The sequence below is a fragment of the Protomyctophum bolini genome, assembly GCF_963924005.1.
Source record: "Protomyctophum bolini genome assembly, chromosome: 8".
NCBI classification, from domain to species: domain Eukaryota; kingdom Metazoa; phylum Chordata; class Actinopteri; order Myctophiformes; family Myctophidae; genus Protomyctophum; species Protomyctophum bolini.
In genome coordinates this window covers 30,286,443-30,310,037 of record NC_137869.1, presented here as the reverse complement: position 1 = coordinate 30,310,037, position 23,595 = coordinate 30,286,443, and the positions used below count along the sequence as shown (strand labels likewise).

Below are 23,595 nucleotides of genomic sequence, written 5' to 3'. Positions count from 1 at the left end.
GCCCGGCTGTGACATTGCTCCTGAAACTCCTACAGTCATCTTATATTAGTTTAAATTAATTAAAATGGGAATTAGGGTTCTTCCGTTTTGATGGCTTATAGTCATCGAAACCCAGATGTGCGTTTGCATAGCCCTTCGCGGATTTGCATGAATATGCATATATCATATAAACCAAGTCATATAGTGTACATTTTTACTTGTATCATGCTGTAGGCTAGTATTCAATGAAGGCACTCAAGGCTCCATTTTCGTCACCGCTAAACCCTTTATCCCAAAACTTCTTTGCCTTTTTTTTACTATTTTGCTAAACATTTTTGAATAGTTAAAATGGCCAGTCTACAAGCTCACGTGTCAATGTAGATTGGCTAGTTGAACTATTTCAAAATAGTAAAAAAAAGGCAAAGAAGTTTAGGGATAAGGAGTTTAGCGGTGACGAAAATGGAGCCCTCAGTCACTCTAAGTCACTCAGGCTGAAGTTACAAATGTTAAGCTGCTTTATTCAGCAGTGGTGCTGCATTGAGCTGCTGAAGCTTATAGACATGCTTGCAGTATAGAAGACGCACGCACGCACGCACGCACGCACGCACGCACGCACGCACGCACGCACACACGCACACACGCACGCACAAAATAGGATATATTCAAGCCAATTTCACACTTCTGTCCCTTCTTTTCTCAATCCCCGGTATTATCCTGCTCCAAACCTCCCACTGTAATACGTTTGCATTTTGGTGAGCCTGGCCAAGTGGAAAAAATGCAAGACCCCCTTGCAAGACTGCAGGACAGCTCTATCTGTTGTGCATCCAGAATAAGCTCTGTCTAGACATATATTTATTAAGATGAGCGGGACAGCGTCATCAAACCTTAATATCTGCTTGCCAACTGACACTGTCAGTGTAGAGACAGTGTCAAGTGTAGACTTAGTAATGCATGTTGTCTGGTATGGGCTGGTATGGTGTGTATATATATTTTCCCCCTAGGCCAGGTGTTGCTAAGATCATTATTGCTCGGCATGTCTGATCTTGGTTCAGATCTATGTATAGCAACAGAGCCATGTGTACATTATACTGTGTACGCTACACATGGCAGCACAACACATTACAGAGGTGGAGAAAACATACACAATCATGCCACCGTGTGAAATATTAAAATGCCTGTAAATTATTCAGAAGGTTCACAGTGGACTTGCGTCTAAATGCGGTTTACGAGCCTGAGGTTCATTTCCATAACAGCCATGTAGTCTGGAGTAATTGTCCTATTAATAATCCGAATCGCTAATTAACCACTTTCACTACACGCACACCGATGAAAATGGGAATAATTAAATGCATTAATCTGGTTTGATCTTCCATGTAACAGCTTATATAATAAATAAATAATTAGACATAAGTTTGGATGATTTCATGCAGCTATTTAGATCTACGCTAACTCTGTTAACGGCGTTTGCTGAGTGGTGGGGTGGGGGGGCTTTCACTGAGTTAATGTTGAGACTCTGTGCTGAACATGCTGTAAAAACAAACATAATAAACTCTATTCAGATGAGCAAATTGCATAAAATCAATTATGCGACTCCATTGTGTATTTCCAATAAGAGCAGACCTGCTGTGTTGACAACCCTTTACTGGAGTAAACTGGCTGAGAGAAGAGGATCCCTCGGGTAAGGCCAACAGGATATTAGGCAGTGAGCACTGTTGATTTCACAGAGTTACCTTTTTTCACTGACTAATAAGCTATAAGTATTCAATGAATAACAGCTGTAGTGCCGTTACGAGTATAATGAATTATTATTCATGTATTTTACCTCTTATGGCTTTCTATAAATACATATTTCTAAAAGTACCATTTATTTCTCATGACACTCATCACACAAAACTAAGACTAAGTATATTGACAATCGTGTCGCAGTGTGACACGTTGTGAGCTTGTAGATCTGATATTTTCGGCACACACAGCCAAGTATAAATCGGGCATTATGATGTCATCACGGCCTGCCGTACATTTTAGTCGACTCAATCCACCGAAGATTTAGTCGACTAAAATTGTATGATATTTAGTTGAATAAACTAGACTAAAAGTAAAACATTTGGGATGACTACCAGTAAGACGCCTGAGGGTGAGGTGCGTGCACACATCCGCCTGGGTGACAGCAGACTGCTGGGCGAGCACTGGCGCTTTGGCATGGGAGGTCAGATCAACATGGAATGAATTCTGTACTGGCCATATATGGAGTGTGCCTTGAGTGTACAGGGTTTGATGAGGTCAGATCAACATATGGAATGTCAGAACAGGTCATATGGATATTTTAGGGACAGTGTGAGCAGTGTCTTGAGTGTACAGGGTTTGATGAGGGCCCAGGTAGGGCGTGCCTGCATGGGTAGTTGCGTGCTGAAAATAGCTACAAGACGCGTTGTGAGCTTGTATTTTCAGCAAGCATACAATGACTTGTAGTTCTACGGGATCTCTTCTCCACTAGTCCCTCCCTAACATTTTAGTCTAGTTTTCATTTTGTTGACGAAATTATCAATATATTTAGTCTCAGTTTTAGCCATCACATCTTAGTTTTCATTTAGTTTTGGTCAGTGAAGAAAGGTAATCGACGAACATTTTTCGTCATAGTTTTAAAATGAACACTGGACGAGAGAGAGACGAGGCAGAGAGACAGCGGGAAAGAGATGTTCTCTGGCACGCCGAGTGCGGTGCCAACGCTGCCTCAGCACATCATCCCACAAATATATATTAAAGATGGCGGCGGTGGTGAAGTTATTACATGGCCACGTGAATCATGTCACGCTCATCTACGTTGCCGAGTGTCAGGCTACAAATTCCCACTGCATTCTATCACACAGATTTAGTCCCTTGGGGTGGATGAGACCGGTGTGAAGTAGTCTTGTATTTCTTTGATGGAAGAGACCAGGTGTCAGTGATTTACATGCAATGCCTGGTGATGTTGGGACGCCGTTCCTTCCCATTTCTGTCATGTTTCCTTTCCCTGAGGTCTCCCATCAGCCAGAATCAAAAAGACAACATGGCAGCATCCATTACTGCAGACCGCAGACTGGAGAAGCGGCCCACTACAGTGCTCAGTAAGACAGTTAATTCTGCACACTGATGCTAGTTTAAGAGGAGTAGACATCCGTGGTGGCAGCTTTCCACCAGGAGAACATTTGAATAAATAAATAAATACTAGCCATCCTGCAGGCCCGCTCCTCCTCCTCCTCCTCCTCTCCCTCTTTAACCCCCTCCTCTACCTCCCTCGCTCCTCTCATCTGCATCTAGCCCGGTTCATCCTTGCCTCTGTGATAATTGCCACCCACCATCAGAGAGCCAGGGCCTAATTGGCGAAGACGGAGATGGACGGGAGGGCGAGCGGCGCTGCATGGTCCAACCTCTGCATTAATTGGATACGGCTGTGAATAATATATGCGGACAAAAAAGCTTATATTTTCAGCCAGCATATAATACATTAATACCTTGAGGGTAGCATTGGATTTCAGGTATACCGCCCTGCTGTATTTATTTATATTAGTAGAGCTGCTATTTACGAAGCAAGATATATTCATTCAATATTTTTTTCTCTATACTCCTCCCTGTGAGAGTCAATAATATCTAGCTCCAATATGGTGTGACCTTTGCATAAGTAAGTGTTTCTAAAACATTTTAATGTGAAAGACTTTGCTATGAACTTGGCTACAGATTGCCATCCTAAAAGGTTTTGTGGCAAGGACCCCCATTCTTTTTATATATTTTTTAAATAGCAGATCTACAGGCCCACAATGCATCACATTGTGGAACCACCCCAAGGACCCCTGGGGATCCCCGGACCCCACTTTGAGAACCACTGGCCTTACAGTACGTTTTAACAGTGGGCGAGCATCGGCCGACACATCGCTCAATCGCCCAGTATCGCCCAAAAAGATTGATTATCTGTATCTTTTCGGGCAACGTTGCTCCGCCCACTTTTCGACCATCGCCTGTTCGCCTGCTATCGCTGGTAGTCGCCGGGTCCCATGGACAAATAATGCACTTCCGGAAGATTCGTCTGGCTGTCGCCCGCTGTTAAAACGTACTGTAAGTTACAGGTATGTCCGTGGAAGTGAAAACTGTCTGCTCTGCCGCCCTCCTGTTTGAAGTCACAGAGATTTCAAAGCTAAGAAAGCCACACACGCACGCACGGATTTCTCTTTTAAGGATAGCTTGTAGCTAATGGTAGTTTACATTAATATGAATACTGTACAGTTTTATTTTTATCATGCATTTTATACAGGTGATGAGACCATATGCTGTGCAGTTATCTGAGAAATGAGAATATTGCATACACACACCCTCTGGTGAGTCAGAAACGAGTATTCTCTATGGCCATGGAATACATTTGCATGATACCATTTAATTAAATTTACAGGTACATGTATTTCAATGTACCCTGAGAATATAGTTACGCATACTAAAGGGAAAATAGAGGAAGTGGAATTGAGGCAAAGACAGGCCATCTAAAAAGTTTGATGTAACCATCTCTCCATTTACTGGTGAAGTACAGAAGTGAGATAGCGTCCATTTGGAATGGAACATCTCGTCTTTTCAATTTACTTTCCCTGTAAAACACTGCACTTTCAATTCCACCCCACACCAGGTGTTGCTATTAAAGGTCAAATAATATTTCTTAGTGAATGTAATGTAAAAAATAATTTAAAGGAAAATGTGATGAAATGTGGAGGTAGAAAACATACTGTACAGTATACATTACGTTTATGAACACATCTGTGTGCATACACTGAGGATTTCACAGTGTATAGATTGGGGTCCCACTGCCCAGTGATAAAAAAAAAGCTGTTGGATACATACACATAGCCACATAGTAGAAGTCAGAGTCCTGAAGGGATCTTACCATTAGAAGATTGAGGGATGGTTGGGGTCATGCCGGCTTCTTTTCCAGCTGGATGTGTCATGGCCGTTCTGTACCCTGTTGTCTGGATGGTTGGCAGTAATGGGACCAACGGCATCAGTTCTCCCTCCTGCTCAGACAGACCTTCCCCTGGACGCTGGACTGTATTTGCAGGAGACTTGAACGAGGAAGCGTCGCTTCTGTGGTCCATAATAGTGTTGTCCATGCTGCCCGTGTTCCCTCCTGCCTTCAATACGTTAAGCTGCCCTTTAGGTGACCCGCTTAGCGGCTGGTCGTCTCCTCCTTTTCCCTCGGGCATGGGGACATCTGTGGACGTGGGCCCGACGGGTCGCTCTTCATCTTCCATGGCTCCAGTCCAGTACTTGAAGGGCCTCATCAGCGTGTTGACGAATCCTTCCAGAACGGTGTTACCGGCCTGAGGCTCGGGGGTGGAAGGGCTTACAGAGGACGATGCGAAGGGGTCAGAAGAAACATATTCTTCTTCTTCTTCATGTGCAGAACCTCCCTGCAGGCCCTCCAGGCCTTCCAGGGCAGACGGAGTGTTGCCGCCGCTCTTCGGGACCCCCGAGCCGAGCTCCTGGCCGGGTGCTTTGGTCCCAGGCCCCGCCTGCTGGGTCTTTCCCCAGCCACGGGAGCTCTCGTCCAGGCGCAGATGGAGGATCACATGCTCCTCGGAGATCTCGGAGGAGTCGTTAATGGCGGCGATGGAGCGGACTCCCTCCTGGTCCAGGTTGACCAGTCCGGTCCAGGTGGAGAGCTCAGAGTTGGGGGCGTTCCGCTGGGCCTCGGTGAACGATGGGCTGGCCTGATGTGCTGCAGGGTCTGTGTCTGTGGTCTGGAACGGGTCCCGTGCCTCAGCAGCCTGGACGCCGGCTGCTTGGTTGTCTGGAACACAAAACGTACTTGGTCACATCTTACTACGTAGCAGCACCTTTACTGTGTAGACCACTGCATGGGTCGGGACGCATTTGTGGGGCGCGTACACATCTTTATGAGTCCCTTCATTTTTTGTTTACTACATTTTTAATTAATTATTATTAACAAAATTCAATACATTTTTCAGTAATTTCATGAAGAAATCAAATAAATTCCATAAATTATAAAACACACAGAAGTAGTGAAAAGAGACAATCTATAAGCGATGCATTGTGAGCTTGTAGATTGCTTTTTTCACTAGTTTGGGTCACGGGCAAACGTCTCATTTCTTTTTGGGACCTTGAACTAAAAAGTTTGGGAACCACTGGTGTAGACCACAGTACCTTAATTGTTACGTTTCTTTTTAAACTGATTTATAAGACACACCACACACAGCAAAATCCTGGGTGCGACTTTAACTCCCCTAAGGGATTTTATTGTGCAGCACCGAGCCACTCTTTATTACTGTTGCTCTCCAGCTGCTGGCATGGCTTGAGGTTTATATTATTGCAGCAGCAATAGAGTGCTACAGTTTGTTCATAGTGGGTTCCCTCGCCAGCACATGACAATCTTCATGCCAGTAAAATGCTACTGCTACTATCCAATTTGAACGTGTTGGCACCAACTTCATTCCACATCACTGGTTCAAAGATGTTATGTTGTTTTAAATATTAGTTTAGCTGCAGATAACACAACCAGTAAGACGCGCAAACGCGGGAAGCGAACACAGCTCGTACATATTTGGGTTTTTTTAAGATTACTTTTAAGTTATTATTTATTTAAGTTAAGTTATTTTTAAGTTAAGTTTTTAACTTAGCCATAACCATATAAGGAGTCCCCAAAGCAGCTATACGTCCAAATATGGAGTGTGTTGCATAAATCACAAACAAATCACTCAGCTCCATATATGGGCACAAAGGGGGGGGACACGGACACACGCACAGACATGATCTGCTAGGTCTCATAGTAAGTGCTCACTGAGTTCGCAACAACATACTTATACAGCAAAGATATGACTCACCTATCAGTCCTGCTTTCAGTATGCACTGCTTGGTGCATATACTCATGCTGTTCTTGATTATTTATATACTGACTAAATTATGTAAATTATTCTCTTGTTTTTTCTTCGTGTAGTGTGCTTACATGCAGTTTTTATGAGCTGATATTAAAAAGTCATCCCTAGAAATACCATTGTTAAGCTACCCACAATTAATTGTCAGTTTGTCAACAACAGGATCACTGGATAAAGAACGGCCGTTTCAACACAGTATAGCACCGTCTAATGTCAATCTACAGAGGAGATTAAACGTATTCTAATTTCAGTCAGCCTCAGAAAGACATGACAAGGTCATCTACTGTACATTGTCACATTATATCTCCTTTACTTTTCTTATTATTATTCAAGGCCCTTTCTTATTCAACACACACACACACACACACACACACACACACACACACACACACACACACACACACACACACACACACACACACACACACACACACACACACACACACACACACACACACACACACACACACACACACACACACACACACACACACACACACACACACACACACACACACACACTCTTTCAGGTCTCACTGCACCACAGCATATATATGAGCCTTCAAATTCACTAGATAGAGGGCTAAAATGTCACACAATCCTGCCACTAATAATTCATCCGTGACATAAACATCTCTGGTGCTAATTAAAAATCTGAATAGAAAACGTGACCCTCACACCTGCCCACACAAACAACACAAACACACCACCTTCTGCACGGTTGCCGATCATGAAAGAGTGTTACATATTGCGATTACACGTGTGTGTGCCTGTGTACCTTGGTAGCAGTAGGTGTGTGTGCCTGTGTACCTCGGTAGCAGTGTGTGTGCCTGTGTACCTCGGTAGCAGTGTGTGTGCCTGTGTACCTCGGTAGCAGTAGGTGTGTGTGCCTGTGTACCTCGGTAGCAGTAGGCATCAAACAGGGCCTTTGTGTCAGGGAATCCTGTGCGGTTGGGGTTGCTGTAGACTGTACGCACACCGGGCTCGTCACTGCCACAGTTCCTCCGCGGGACGTTGATTGGATAGCGGACGCTGCCGTCGGCCAGCCACCCCGGGTCGCACTGGTCCAGGCCTGCCTGCCAGGCCAGGTACAGCTGCCCAGCGGTGGCCAGCTGAGTCCCCAGTGAGTGGCAGTGTGTGGAGGCTGTGGCCAGGTTCAGCTTCTCTGGTACGGATGAGTGGAACACCTCACCTTGAGATGGAGAGGAGGGGGGATTAACGTTGAAGGCAATAGAGATTTTTTGGAGGAGGGAGCAGGAGGGAGAATGGTCCACAAAAGGTTGGGAAGCCCTGCAATGTATCTGGTATAAAATAAAGCCTTCAACATAAAAAGACGGGGTCTAACAAACAGGGTGTGGCTCCCATTTGGAAGTCTGACATCATGCAAGTCTTTTGTTTGTTTCTGCATCTATTTATTGGCGCTTTGCATGATTCGATTTGTAGCGAGTTATCGTGTTCTGTTGAAGGCAAAATGTCAATAAAGGTGCATGCGCTCAGCATTTATTATTTATTATGGCATATTGATGACATGTTGATGACATTAGGCATCTCAAAAGGTGGGCACCATATCAGCCTTGATGCGATCCCTGGTCCAGCAGTTTGCAAGATTTGATTCGGCCAAACAGACATGCATGCACGCACACACACACACACACACACACACACACACACACACACACACACACACACACACACACAACACACGCACACCAGGAGCGTGCCTGCTAACACACACAAAAACGTGCAAACAGACAAGAACCCAATTATACAGTATGTCCCACACAACCACGCTGTAAAAAATAAATTCATGTGGATAGGAACGGCATTGGATTTATGTGAACCTTTGCGCTTGTAGATCTGTAATTGAATCCTGAACAGTTTTGGACATTAGATTTCCACCCAAGAAGAAAGAAAACATGTGGAAGTACAAAGATGGCCTACCGATCAACACCACATTTCTGCTGTACTGTACAGTGTACACTGTCAGTATACAGCAGAAATGTGGTGTTGATTGGTCAGACGAAATTAGTTCTGGACACGCATGCACACACACTCACTTCCTAAGAAGCCACACTGTGAATAATAAATAGAGTTGCAGAGGAAGAGGTAGGACCTCAATTGACTGGTCAGGCAGATGATGTGATGAGTCTGTCCAGTGTGATGAAAAAATACGAGACGGGGGAGAATGAGGAGATGGGATGGAGAGGGAAAAAAATACGAAGATTCATGAGAGGAACTGGAATGGAAGAGATATAAATCTGCGGATAGACATGATTGACAGACAGTGACATGCAGGTCAGAGATAAATAAGGGAATTGCTTAAAAGGTGAAATGTGAAGGAGTAATGTGGAGTATATGACCGGAGAGGAGTGAAATACACATACTGCAGGTAAAACCTGTGCGGAAGAAGCATTTTATATTTCTCTAATGCTGAAAACATACCTGACACAGACCAGATGCACTCAAACCTTAGAATTACTACTCTTAGACTTGCCGGGCTCCCTAACACTACTTTTATCCTAGATTGCGGGAAAGCCATCATTGGGTAATACTCTCCCCCAAACATGACCAATTGTGTCCATGTAGGCAATTGGCCGCGCCGGATGCATCGCGGTGTGTTCAAGCTCATGATTAAAGCAAAATAAAATATCACGGCTGAAAAATGGTGTCCTAATGTGCGATTTGGGAAACCGTGTGAAAGGAGCCCCCTCACACTGTACATACTGCCAACCAGCTTTTATGAAATATCCCAGACCATTATGGAATATGCTTCTGCACATTTTGATAATTTGACCATTTCCAGTGCTAATATTAAAAGGATAACCAAAAGTAGCCTCGACAAGCTCTCTGTGCAGTGTGCACCTACAGTACAAGCTTGTAGATGGGCTACTTTCGCTGTGCAATGTGCTTCCAAGACATGCTGCCTTATTATGGAATCCAAATGACTGAAATCAGACGTGATGCCTGAGAACTTTAATCCATGCGAGCCCCTAGACTCCACGGCCAAAGACTGTGATAGGTGGAAAAGAACATTGATGCCTTATGGCCCATATAGGGGACGAAGAGTACAAGTAGGTGTAAGTAAGACTCCACTGTGCTGGATAGGTATTTAAACTCTGCACCACCCGAGCGCCATATTAGTATAATCTTAATCAGGTTGTTGACTAAACTCTAATTGAGGGCTGTCTCGTGTCTCCTACCTTGTATCTTTTTGGCAAAGCAGTAGACATCGAACAGCTCATCAGGAGACCTATTGCCGTAGTTACGGATTCCAGGTGAGTCCTCGCGATCGCCATAGCAACCAGGCCGGGGTGTCTGGATGGGGTAACTGCAAGGGGGGTGAGAGAGGGAGAGAGAGAGAGAGAGAGAGAGAGAGAGAGAGAGAGAGATGAAGATTCAGTGATGCGACGAGTATTCAGTGATGACAACAACAGTCCTGCCATGAAGAAGGGCTGGTTCTCGGGGAGGACATGCTGTTTTGACGACAGTACACAGAGAACAAACTGGAAACGACTGCCTACTGTGATTTAAGAGATATAATAGTGCAGTGTTCTTCCCTGTGGTAAAAACTCATAATTTAACTCTGAACACAAGTAACCGGAGGACAACACAGCAGGCATTAGCTCAGTTTCAATTACTTATGCCCTGTGTGATTCTCACAGTCATACTGGGCAGAGTTTCATTATTCAACAATGGAATCGTAAATTGCTTTTTAAAGTTGTCTTTATCGTGCCAAAATGTTCAATGAGGGGGAAAAGGGACTGATTTGGGAAGGAGAACTGAATGGTGAAACGTGTGTGTGTGTGTGTGTGTGTGTGTGTGTGTGTGTGTGTGTGTGTGTGTGTGTGTGTGTGTGTGTGTGTGTGTGTGTGAGTGAGTGAGTGAGTGAGTGAGTGAGTGAGTGAGTGAGTGAGTGAGAGAGAGAGAGAGAGAGAGAGAGAGAGAGAGAGAGAGAGAGAGAGAGAGAGAGAGAGAGAGAGAGAGAGAGAGAGAGAGAGAGCGTGAGCAAGACAGAGGAAGCAAGGGAGTCAAAGGGAGGTTAGAGGAAGCAGTGGCATGTCTGTGCTGTGGGGGCTGAGAACACACTGATCTATATTCTGGCTCCAGCTGTGCAATTATTCCACCACTACATTGATTCCAACAGCATCAGTGAACCGCAGTAGACTGACTGATTAAAAGATTACAGCACGGCGGCATACCTAGACTTATCCAGGGCTACAGAAACGGACACGCGCAGTCGCACGCACGCATGCACGCGCGTATGCATGCACGCATGCACGCGCGCACACAGGGCTTGATGCTTAGCATTTTTCCAAGTAGCACATGTACTACTAAGTTGAGAAATCTAGTAGCACACAAATTATTTTAGGAGCACGATGAAAAGTTATCAAATAATGTGTTTTTCCCTCCTATGTATATACAGCTTTAGTCCCCACACATCTCAAGATTTGCCATTGACAATGAAAGGGGAATTCAGGTCAAATGTCCGCTAAATATTGTCCCCACACGTCTCAATATTTGCCATTGACAATTAATTTGGTCAAAATTCCGCTAAATATGACGTAATTAAACGTCAAAACATTAAACGCCATTGACATTGAAAGGAAGTTTTACGTCATATGCAAACGAGCAAATCAGCTAACCAATCACAGGCATTCTGATTGGCCAATATGAGATGATTCATGATCACACGGGGGTGTGATATGAGGTAGGGGCGGGCAATATGGCAAAATATTATATCACAATATCTTTTCAGCTAATTTCAAAATATTGATATTCATCAGGATTTTATGTTTGTTTTTATATAATCTATATAACCAATTCGTTTTTATGCTGATAGACTATTTGGTTCTTTTAGGCAGGATGTGAATTAATCCCTCTACATTAAACATTATACTCTACTTGGTGGCTGATGAAGCAGACAGCAGACATATACTGTATTTCTTTCCTTTGTATTAATTTTGTTTTTGCTTTGGCTCCTAGTGCAGCCAAAGCCTCCTGGCTGTGGACCAATTAGGGCTCTCCACACAGTGAGAACAACAGGAAGTTAGGATGGAGAGACGGGAAGAGAAGAAGGAAAGAGGGATGGATGGTGCACCCCAGCGGGAAGGAGAGACGGTTGATAAGACAACAGTCAATCTGCTGAGAGGCTGTAGTAACAGGGACTTGATATGAGACTGTGGTAAAAACCACTACAGAGATGGGAGCGTTTGCAGGCACTGCTAATGAGGGCTTGATGGCAAAGGATCAATGTTACTGTGTGTGTGTGTGCAACATACCGTACACGTTGTATTACCTCAGAACTTAAAGTGGAAACCTGCAGACCTCTGCTACAGTTTGTGTAGTAGGCTCATAGTATTTTTAGTTAAAGCATGCTTATTTGTGTTTAATCTTGCAGCGCTGGCAACGTGCATTGTATAGCTCTAGTGGACGATTAAACAAGGACAGCAGAGCTGTCAACACTCCCATTATGAAACTAAGCACCCAAATTATAAAACCATTATCCATCTCGTGGTGCGCATACAGTGAATACAACCACCATTCGGAACACCTTACCGTACAGTCCGGTCAGACAGCCAGCCGGCATCGCAGTTGTCGTAGCCGTCATCGAAGGTGGACTGGAGCTGCGCTGGTGTGGCAATAACGGCGGAGTTCTCCGCACACACCCTCTGGGCCTCAAGAAAGGACAGGGCGTAGCGGTCATGAGGCGCCCGGTAGTGGAAAACCACGCCTGGGGGAGGCAGAGAGCGAAGATGGAATGTGATGGGAGTTAGTGCAGTGTACATGGATGAGACAGATATTTCTATTTAATCGCCTATGACCTCGCAATGGTAGGCATGGAAATCTTTACAGGCTGTAACCTTGGACCATAAAACATGGACACTGCACGCCTCCACACAAGCAGACACGCACACCTCAACATTATTATCATGTACTGACATTGTTCCATCTGTGCTGAAAACAACAAAAGTAGTCAGGTTAAGCAATCTCTGTACGTGTCTCATTTGCATGAGACAGACAACCGGCTTATCTTCTAGGAAAAGATAGATGGTGCCCTTGGATACAGCCAATTTTAACAGCATACACACAGTGTCACATTATTGCCCGTATAAGAAATGTTGGAATGAAAGAATGTGTAGTGCGAGCAAAGCTGAATTGCTGTGTTCTGGTCTGCATAGCTCAAATGCAAGAAGAGGAAGAGGTGAGAGAGGTGGTATAAAGGAGAATTTGTGAGAAAAAGAAAGAAGAAGCGTGCTCTTTGACAAGCCAGAGTATTTCTTTCAGCACCTTGGAGAGCGACCAGGGATCAGCGTGTGCAACAAGGAAACCTGCTTCAAATGAATATCTTGCAACAAAGTTATTCCAACTTTCCCCTGAAATAAAGGTTATGCAAAGAACTACACCACTTCCTGGAACTTGAATGGAATGAATTGAAGTGAGAGTCAGGTGGACAAGCATAAGAATAAACACTACTGTTGGTATAGAAATGGGAAGGTTCCTGGTTCAAGACCCAGCTCCTCCTGGATTGGTGTTGAAGGGTCCTTGAGTGAGACACATAACTGTTGCTATTGTCATCTGTGTGTACTGTATGCATGTGAACGGATAAATGTAATTCACATTGTAAAGCTCTTTGGAGGAAGGCCTTATTTAAATGCACTTTACCATTTGCGATGACGAGGTGAACTCAACATCGCAATACAGGATGGAATTAGCAGGAGAAAGACAAGGACTCAACTCTTTCCGAGGAGAAATGCTGAAATCGTTTTCTGGAGATGTGCGTAGGTGGCTAAGCAGAGTCAGTTCCAGATCACTGGGCATCCTGATGTAATGGTTACAAATACCCCCAGGCGTTCTAGGTGTTAAATGCAGGAAAGACGTTTTTAAGAAACTAAAATATAGATGTTCAGCTACTGTAAACACACAAAGTGAGCTCTTCACTAATGTACATAAAAAAGAGGATTTATTTTCTTCTTTAGTAAGAACATGGAGCTGCTCAAGGAATGCTCATCGCTGACATTCCAGTCAGAGGGATGGGAACAGAGGAATTCGTCCTAATTGGACGAGACCAGTACTGGAGCTCTGGTCCCTGGAAAGATTGACGTGATGATGAACTCAGCACCCTGGAAATTGTTTCGCGTCTCGACAACTATTCCACCATCTCCGAATGCTATAAAGAAATTATATATATATTTTAAAATATCTTTACATTTAATTTTTTAATTTCCATTTCTGCTAAGCAGCAAGCTAAAGTATACTGTATGGTTTTGATTTATATTAGGATAAATTAGCACGACGAAACGGAAGCGGAGAGGAGGCATCACATCCGCTTAAGCTGTGGACAGGATGCATGCCAATGTCTGAGAAGAAAAGCGCTCTCAGATGAGTCACACAGCTTTTGGGAAATTGAATCAATTGAAAATCACATGATAGAATCACATTTTGAGATGAAGAAATTAGCTGTGAAAGTATTTGAAGAGCCACTGTGAAATTTGTTGAATCGATGTGAAGTCATCTTACCACGGAATAATTAATAGATGATTATAGCCTCCAATTACATCACAGAATAGATTTGATTCTATTCGTAACATTGTATGATACACTGTAGGTATAATTAAGTTAATCAAGACTACTCGGCACAGTGCATATAGTAGAACCAGAAGAGGAGAATGAGGTAAGCGGTCCCGTAAATGCTTTCTCATCATGCAGAGCTCACAATACAGTTGAGAGTCACACTTGACAGTTCTTCTCACAAGATAGTTGAGTGCAAGTTGAACCCATCTTTTTGGAATTTTGATAAAGTTTGAAATACAAAATAGCTTTCATGGCAGTTATCAAAAAGGCCTTTCAACAGATGTTTTTCAATGAAAGTGATGGAAAAGTGTTGAGATTTCTGTGGACCCAAGAAAGTTCAAAGTGACCACAATGATCAGAGTTCCTTGTGACATGCCCTCTAGCCCATAGCAGCCCCCATTAGACAGAGTTACGTAAGTAAACCTCAAAAGTGCTTGAGTAAATGTACTTACAGTAGTTACTTTCTAACAGGTTCAAATGCTAGTGGAGCTGAAAGCAGCAACGTAGTTGTGGAGCTGTGCGTAAAGGCCAGTAATCCAATACCTGACCTGTAGATGTAGACCTGCTCGCAATTTGGTGTTAGGGGAATTTCTCACTTGAACTGAGTTAATGGGTCCCTAGACATGAAAAATCAACAAGGTGCTCGTCCGCCATTTGGCGCAATGGCCACATCAAATATGGTGTCATCAGCCATCAGCTATGATGAAAATACATTTTTTTTGTTTCTGGGTGTATTTGCACATGTAATACCTCCATTCTGACTAATTCAGGTGTGTGGAATTCATTTCTGATACTATTTTAACAATTTTGGGTGTTATTGACTTTGAAAGGTTATGGTCAAGGTCGTTTTGCTATTCCGAAGACCTTGGCCATTACCTGGCCATTGTTAGGATTAAAAGCAAGTGCAAGTCTATTTCAACTAAGTCTGACATTTATAATTAATTTCTGACATTGTTTTGACCATTAAGTACCATCTTGTCATGTCTTGCCATGTAATTTTCCAATAACAAAATTATGATTTTGTGCTTTACTGTCCGTGTTATTGTTTTTTATAATAATTTATTTTATTTACAACAAGAAAAGGAAAGGAAAAACAATTCTAAACATCCCCCTTTAACTTTCAAATAACAATTTGACTCAAAGTGCACCATTATGTGTGCTCAGTGATCCTGCCTGGACCACCTGCATTCACTCACTTGCAATCAAGCCCACAGTACTTAAGGCTCAGTCTCTCTCCAGTCCTTGCTGGCGGACGAGCGCCTCGTTGATTTTTCATGTCTAGGGACCCATTGACTCAGTGAGAAACTCCCCTAACACCAAATTGCGAGCAGGTCTACAGGTCAGGTACTGGATTACAGAGAGTTCATGCATGGATCTTTGTAAGTGGAGAACAAACGTAAAAAAAATCACACCCGCATGAAGTGAGGGGCTCTTATCATCGTATATCATCATGACGTAACATGTTGATTTGCTCAGACACATGTGACGTAAATTCTCCATTCATTGTCAATGGCATTTAATGATTGTGTTTGGCCAAAATTGCCGATTTTCTCAGACACATATGGAGTAAATTCTCATTTAATGTTCTAATCTAATCTCGAGGACTGGGACGGATTATTTCATAGTTGAAATAGATAAAACTAGAACTGCACTCTGCCGAGTGCATACTTGCTTGTTGCACACTAGTAGGCCATAAATGGCCTACTAGTGCGCAAGCAGAGCGCGCAAGTACTTTCGACCGCTGGAAAGTATCACATCTCAGTATCTCTGTGAAAGAAGTAATTTGATTAGCAGTATACTGTGGTTACTTGGTTCCAAAAAGTGAAGCCAAGTTTTTTTCAACCGTAGGTTTGTGCCTGGTTTGCTGGGACCAGTTACAACATTACGTCATCGTTGTGAACTGGGACCAGAGTACATGGTGTGTATATGACGTAATGTTGTAACTTGTAACTTGTAACTAGTCCCAGCAAACCAGGCACAGACTGTATGTAGTTGTTCTAGTTACAACTACATACAGAGTATGTAGTTGTAATTTGATTAGCAGTATACTGTGGTTACTTGGTTCCAAAAAGTGAAGACAAGTTTTCTTCAACGGTAAATCTGTGCCTGGTTTGCTGGGACTAGTTACAACATTACGTCATCCTTGAGAGAGTACATGGTGTGTATATGACGTAATGTTGTAACTTGTAACTTGTAACTAGTCCCAGCAAACCAGGCACAGACTGTATGTAGTTGTTCTAGTTACAACTACATACAGAGTATGTAGTTGTAATTTGATTAGCAGTATACTGTGGTTACTTGGTTCCAAAAAGTGAAGACAAGTTTTCTTCAACGGTAAATCTGTGCCTGGTTTGCTGGGACTAGTTACAACATTACGTCATCCTTGAGAGAGTACATGGTGTGTATATGACGTAATGTTGTAACTTGTAACTTGTAACTAGTCCCAGCAAACCAGGCACAGACTGTATGTAGTTGTTCTAGTTACAACTACATACAGAGTATGTAGTTGTAATTTGATTAGCAGTATACTGTGGTTACTTGGTTCCAAAAAGTGAAGACAAGTTTTCTTCAACGGTAAATCTGTGCCTGGTTTGCTGGGACTAGTTACAACATTACGTCATCCTTGAGAGAGTACATGGTGTGTATATGACGTAATGTTGTAACTTGTAACTTGTAACTAGTCCCAGCAAACCAGGCACAGACTGTATGTAGTTGTTCTAGTTACAACTACATACAGAGTATGTAGTTGTAATTTGATTAGCAGTATACTGTGGTTACTTGGTTCCAAAAAGTGAAGACAAGTTTTCTTCAACGGTAAATCTGTGCCTGGTTTGCTGGGACTAGTTACAACATTACGTCATCCTTGAGAGAGTACATGGTGTGTATATGACGTAATGTTGTAACTTGTAACTTGTAACTTGTAACATTACGTCATATACACACCATGTACTCTCTCAAGGATGACGTAATGTTGTAACTAGTCCCAGCAAACCAGGCACAGATTTACCGTTGAAGAAAACTTGGCTTCACTTTTTGGAACCAAGTAACCACAGTATACTGCTAATCAAATTACAACTACATACTCTGTATGTAGTTGTAACTAGAACAACTACATACAGTCTGTGCCTGGTTTGCTGGGACTAGTTACAAGTTACAAGTTACAACATTACGTCATATACACACCATGTACTCTCTCAAGGATGACGTAATGTTGTAACTAGTCCCAGCAAACCAGGCACAGATTTACCGTTGAAGAAAACTTGTCTTCACTTCGAAGAGACCAAGCGAAACGATTACTTGCGCGCTCTGCTTGCGCAAGTAATCACTTGGGCTGAAACAAAATGCAGAAAATCAACTCAACAAATGGGCTCCACTCTATGCTACACCCTCTACGCTGCTGGGGAAACTGGACAACAGGGGAAATTCTGCAAATCAACCCCATGGCCAGTTATTTGAGATAAACATAAGAAAGAAAACAAAGGCCTATGAGTTATTTTAGTCCAGACTTGACCTTTAAGCATTCCTGACTGCAGCTAATGGCAGCTGCAGTGTCTGTAGGGCTCAGCCAGTTTCCACAGCTACGCCCGTAGAAACAGCATTTCAAAATTAAGCTTTCAAGAAAGTCAGTAGGCTTGATACAGTATGTCTACGAGTAAGACGCGCAAACGCGGGAAGCGAACGCAGCTCGTACATATTTGGGTTTTGGACGTATAGCTGCTTTGGGGACTCCTTATATGGCTCCTTATATGGCTGAGTCATGGTGACGTAACGTAATTGCGTTCGCAATTATCCCATCCGCCAGTTAACCATAGCGGGCTATATCTCACCACGGACAACGGCTGACATTGACAAAGAGAATCAATGCCCCCATCTTCTAATTGGTGAGACACAGGCAATTGACTAGTCGATATGTGGCAACAGAATAAAGGATGGGAGGTGGAAAAATAGGGGGAGTCAGGGGCAGATTGGTGAAACTGTACTGTACTGTACTGTACTGTACTGTACTGTACTGTACTGTACTGTACTGTACTGTACTGTACTGTACTGTACTAATAATAATAATGAATTGCATTTTTATAGCGCTCAAAGCGCTTTACAATGGTTCATTCATTCATACATTGGGAGGGGAAGCGGCGAACAGTCGACGCCAGCGTCCTCCCTTCCCACATTCACACACCAATGGTGACGACCTCACACTGACCGACTCATTGGAGGCAATGTAGGGTTCAGTGTCTTGCCCAAGGACACTTCGACATGTGGACAGGAGGAGCCGGGATTCGAACCGCCGACCCAGGATCATTGGACGACCTGCTCTACCTCCTGAGCCACAGGGATCATTGGACGACCTGCTCTACCTCCTGAGCCACAGGGATCATTGGACGACCTGCTCTACCTCCTGAGCCACAGGGATCATTGGACGACCTGCTCTACCTCCTGAGCCACAGCCGCCCTGAAGGGGGTACTGTACTGTACAATCAATCTTTGCACGCGCGCACACACACACACACACTCACTCACTCACTCACTCACTCACTCACACACTCACACACTCACACACTCACACACTCTCACACACTCACACACACACACACACACACACACACACACACACACACACAGCTGTCTATAGGCCACTCAAAAAGTGAGAATAAAAATAAAGAGACAGTTAATCTACCCAGGGCTTAAATAAATAGGTGCATTTTGAGAGGAATCCCAGTGGATTACTGCTGTTGATACAGATGAGCAACATCACTATATATAATATATCTGCTAATAAACACGTTAAGCACTTGGTGGAATTAGTGTGAGGCGTACTGTGGTCCGCCATGTAGCATGACGGCTAAGCCCCAGAGAAGGCTACTCCTCGACAGACAAGTAATTGGTTTCTTTCTGAAGGAGTGCTTTTTATGGCGTGTTAATCGATTGGCCGAGAGTGGGAGGGACCAAGGTCTCCCCAGAGCGGTGCCAGGCCGGGGGCCTCACAGACCACAACACATAAAGGCTTCTTATGCTCCGCATGCCTGTAAAAGCCGGAAAGCATCCTCTATATGTAATCATGGAAACGTAGTGAGTGACCCATACCCACGCATGTCATGCACACACACACACACACACACACACACATCACAGCACGCGCACAAACGTACAGTAGATACACATGGGAGCTATATCCTGCCACACTAATAGCCAGCGCAACAGCCCGTCCTTTGTCTGCCTTCTCCTACCAAACCACACCGTTTATACACATCTCACCATGCACAACACCAACAGCATGCCTGTCCAGACATCACGCACTACTTTGCATCCATGTATTTACAGTACAATACCCATTTCTATGAAAGAACACATTCTTGTCCACATACTGGAGCGGACGGCTATATCTGTATTATTCTCAATGGGAGATGATGCAGCTATGTTGTTCTGCCATATATATGGGTGAGAGAATGAGGCTACTATAGGCTTTTAGAGTGCTGCGGGAGCTGACGCTAGCAACATTAGCATGGATTTGCAGCGAGCAGTGGATACTGCAGCTAATGCATCGTGTCACACCACTGTAGAGCCATTACCATAATAGGCAATTATAAAAAATAGGCTGCAACCTGGAAAAGATATGACGACACCTCTATGGCCGAAACACTTGCATGTGGTAATTGGTATGGTATAGATAGCAACCCCCAGGGTAAGTTGATATTAATGCAACATCTGGGGTCTGCACAAATGTGAGAAATGTTTCAGGCGTACATGCAGTGTCACACCCTCTGAGAAGCAAATTGTGACGTCAGACTCAGCATGTATAAAATTAAATATGTTTTTTATCACTCTCAGAAGTGAACATAGTGCTGCATGCCAGTACCTGGTTCTTTAGATGTTCAGAGCATGAATAGCCTCTGAGCAGCCATGGTCAATGTGTTTTATACCACACTCCAGGAATCTCCCTTCTCCCACACCTCACATCTTTTCCACTGACGGTAAACAACAGGAATGGAGTTATAATGAGGTCATTCACAGTGTCATAGTTTGGGGGGCAGTTTTGGGTCTGTGCACAACCAAGCAAGGACAGATTTTTTGCATCCTGACCCGTGGACAAATGGGACAAAGTATTTGCTGCTACAGTAAGAATATCAGGGGCAGCAAGAGGCACAATTTGAATATGATATTAATTGTTAATTTAATTAATCATTTCCCGTCAGTCACTCATTATCCCCATACATGGGAATGCCCCCATATAAGCCCAGGTCTCGTGACACCACGTGACATCATCAGGGATGGGGATCCCTGATGTCATAGTAAATGTGACCTGCTGTATATGGAGATCCCTGATGCCATCATTATTGACCAGCAACTCTACATCTGACCTCAAACCTCAAACCCTTAGATCTCCATATATGGATATACAGTGTGTCAGAACCTGTTCTGACATTCCATATGTTGATCCTCCCCCATCCATCCTTCCTCTTCGGTGTCTCAGTTCAGACGGGTCAGATTTTTTGTTGTTGTTCAGTTTCACCAATCTTCTCCGAAGTTACTAGTGCAGCCGCGCCCGGCAGCCGGCGACAACCAGAGTTCTCAACAGACCAGAAAATTAAGGCCCGGCCCTACCTGGGCCCTCATCAAACCCTGTACACTCAAGAGAATGTCCCCGCTACCACCCTTAGATCTCCATATATGGAGCTGACCTGTTCTGACATTCCATATGTCGATCTGACCTCATCATTCATTCCATGTTGATCTGACCCCTCATGCCAAAGCACCAGCGCTCTCCCAGCAGTCTGCCGCTAACGAGGCGGATGCGTGCACGCGACCTCGCCCTTTCATGAGAGACATGAATTCCCTTGCAGGGGCAGAAGACCAAACCACAATATGCTTTGAGAAATGTTTCAGCAATAATGTAATTAGTTCCTAGTCAGTGGAATAACTAATAACTTTGCTTTACTGTTTGCTGACATGCACATTTGTATTCTACTGTATCTATCTAATCTTATCAAACAAGTAGTCTGCACTCTGCATCCCCAGCACAGGAAATGGGAGGTATTTAGCAGATGGGCTTAATATCCACACAAAATAATGACACTTGTGTGAAGTGAGGGGTGCTCTTATCATAATTATCATCGTACATCATCACATTCCAGGCCAATCACTTTTGGTGTCCTCACATTCCGTGCTCAGCCAATGAAATCATTGCTATGGAGTGCTCAGCCAATAAAATCATCACTATGGGGTACACACAAACACACAAAGCTGAGCATATAGGAGGGGTTGGGCCCCTCAAACATGAATAACAAAAACAAGTAGTTTAAGTAGTCTAAATAACAGTGTGGCTTTCTTGTGAATTTCTGACCTCATAATGAGGACATCATATTGATAACGTCAAACATGGAGTTCTGGCTGGTGGATCTGAGATTATGAATTCACAAAATGTACTAAATATTGGTGTGTAGACGGCCTTGTTCTCTCTCTTACCTGTGACCTCCAGTGGCACTGTGTCCTGTTCGTCATTGATGCCCACCACCACTTCACAACGATAAAGGCCCGAGTCACTGGAACGCAGGCCGGTCAGAGCCATACTGGCATTGTAGCGGTTGTCGTGGTAACCAGGCAGGGTGACGCGACCCTGGAAGGCCTTCTTTATCTGAAAGAACGACAGAAAGTCAGCGAGGCGCGGAGGAAGACGAGGGGAAGGACAGACCAAAGAGTGCATGGAAGCTGGAACGAAGAGAAAAAAATCACTCACTTATCATCATAGATCAGCCAATCAAATCTTCACATTCCGTGCTACGGACGCATGCACGCACGCGCACGCACACGCACACACACACACACACACACACACACACACACACACACACACACACACACACACACACACACACACACACACACACACACACACACAAAGCTGTGCATAGGAGGGGCTAGTGCCCCTCAAAAAAAGGAAGAGGTACCGTATTAACGTAAAAGGAAGGTAGAAAGGACAGAAGGAAGGAGGGATGGAAGAAATGAAGGAAAGAAGGATGCGAATAATGACCTGTTAATAAACATAGATCATTCAATTATTTTATACCGCTTGCAACTCCTGAGTGAAATAGAAAATAATAATAATAATACCCCAAGGCAAAATAACGACATGATTCCAACCTATAATATTAAAGCAATGAAAGGCTGTGCAATAAAAAAAAATTAAGTGAAACTATGGTGCAATCTCTTTCATTGCGAAGGAGGAGCTAATGACCTAGTGACCTGTTAATAAATATAGATCATTCAATTATTTTATACCGCTTGCGACTCCTGAGTGAATGCACAAAAGAATTAAAGAACGAAATAGAAAATAATAATAATAATACCCCAAGGCAAAAAAATGAGAAAATAAGGACAAGGCTGTACAGTGTACAATAAAAAAAAAAGTGTAAAATATGGTGCAATCTCTTTCATTGCGAAGGAGGAGCTAATGATGAGCTATAGTGTGTTAAGTTCCATTTCAGACACGTCTGTCATGCACTTGGGAGAGATATACCTGTAGACTGATAGATTGATTGAGCATAAATTCAGTTCAAGTGCTGCCTATAATAGTACTGGTATAATAGTATATCATCATACTGCAAAACTGAGCATGTTCACTCTCATAATACACATCGGGCCTGTCGCTTTGTAATGGAGCTTACAGAAGTAAACATTACTGTACTGTATGTGAACTTCTCAGCCTTACCTTGACCACATTGTCTTTGGCCACCAGCACAGACTGTTCCTTCTGCAAGCCATCGGAGCCTCTCTGGCCCCAGACCTTGGTCCATTTGATCCTGGGTGGCTCGTGGGATGCGCCAGTGCCGGGCCGCAGCGTGTAGAGGCATGGCAGGAGGACAGTCTTAGACAGCTCCTCACTGATGGTCTGGTGGGTCACTTTACGCATGTTCACCACAGTGTTTGCCTGGGCTACAGCTGCCAAGGCAGAGAAGAGAAGAGAAGAGAAGAGAAGAGAAGAGAAGAGAAGAGAAGAGAAGAGAAGAGAAGAGAAGAGAAGAGAAGAGAAGAGAAGAGAAGAGAAATCAAGTTAATATTCCAGTTGTTTGGGTTTTTTGGTCTGTTTTTAACACACGGACAAACAAAGACAACCCCCCCTTCCACAGACAGGTTGTTAATA

The 23,595-nt window shown here is 43.7% G+C and overlaps 1 protein-coding gene across 1 annotated transcript in view; it reads right to left on the bottom strand.

Annotated features, from left to right (window-relative positions):
* Window positions 1-23,595, bottom strand: part of ncanb (neurocan b) — a 133,576-nt gene that overhangs the window by 93,726 nt on the left and 16,255 nt on the right. The window contains exons 2-7 of the mRNA XM_080770516.1: window positions 23,164-23,393; window positions 21,921-22,089; window positions 12,444-12,618; window positions 10,088-10,215; window positions 7,786-8,079; window positions 4,883-5,785 (exon numbers count right to left, since the gene is read on the bottom strand). Of these exons, the coding sequence (XP_080626642.1) occupies window positions 4,883-5,785; window positions 7,786-8,079; window positions 10,088-10,215; window positions 12,444-12,618; window positions 21,921-22,089; window positions 23,164-23,393 (1,899 nt within the window). The remainder of the gene's footprint in view (window positions 1-4,882; window positions 5,786-7,785; window positions 8,080-10,087; window positions 10,216-12,443; window positions 12,619-21,920; window positions 22,090-23,163; window positions 23,394-23,595) is intronic.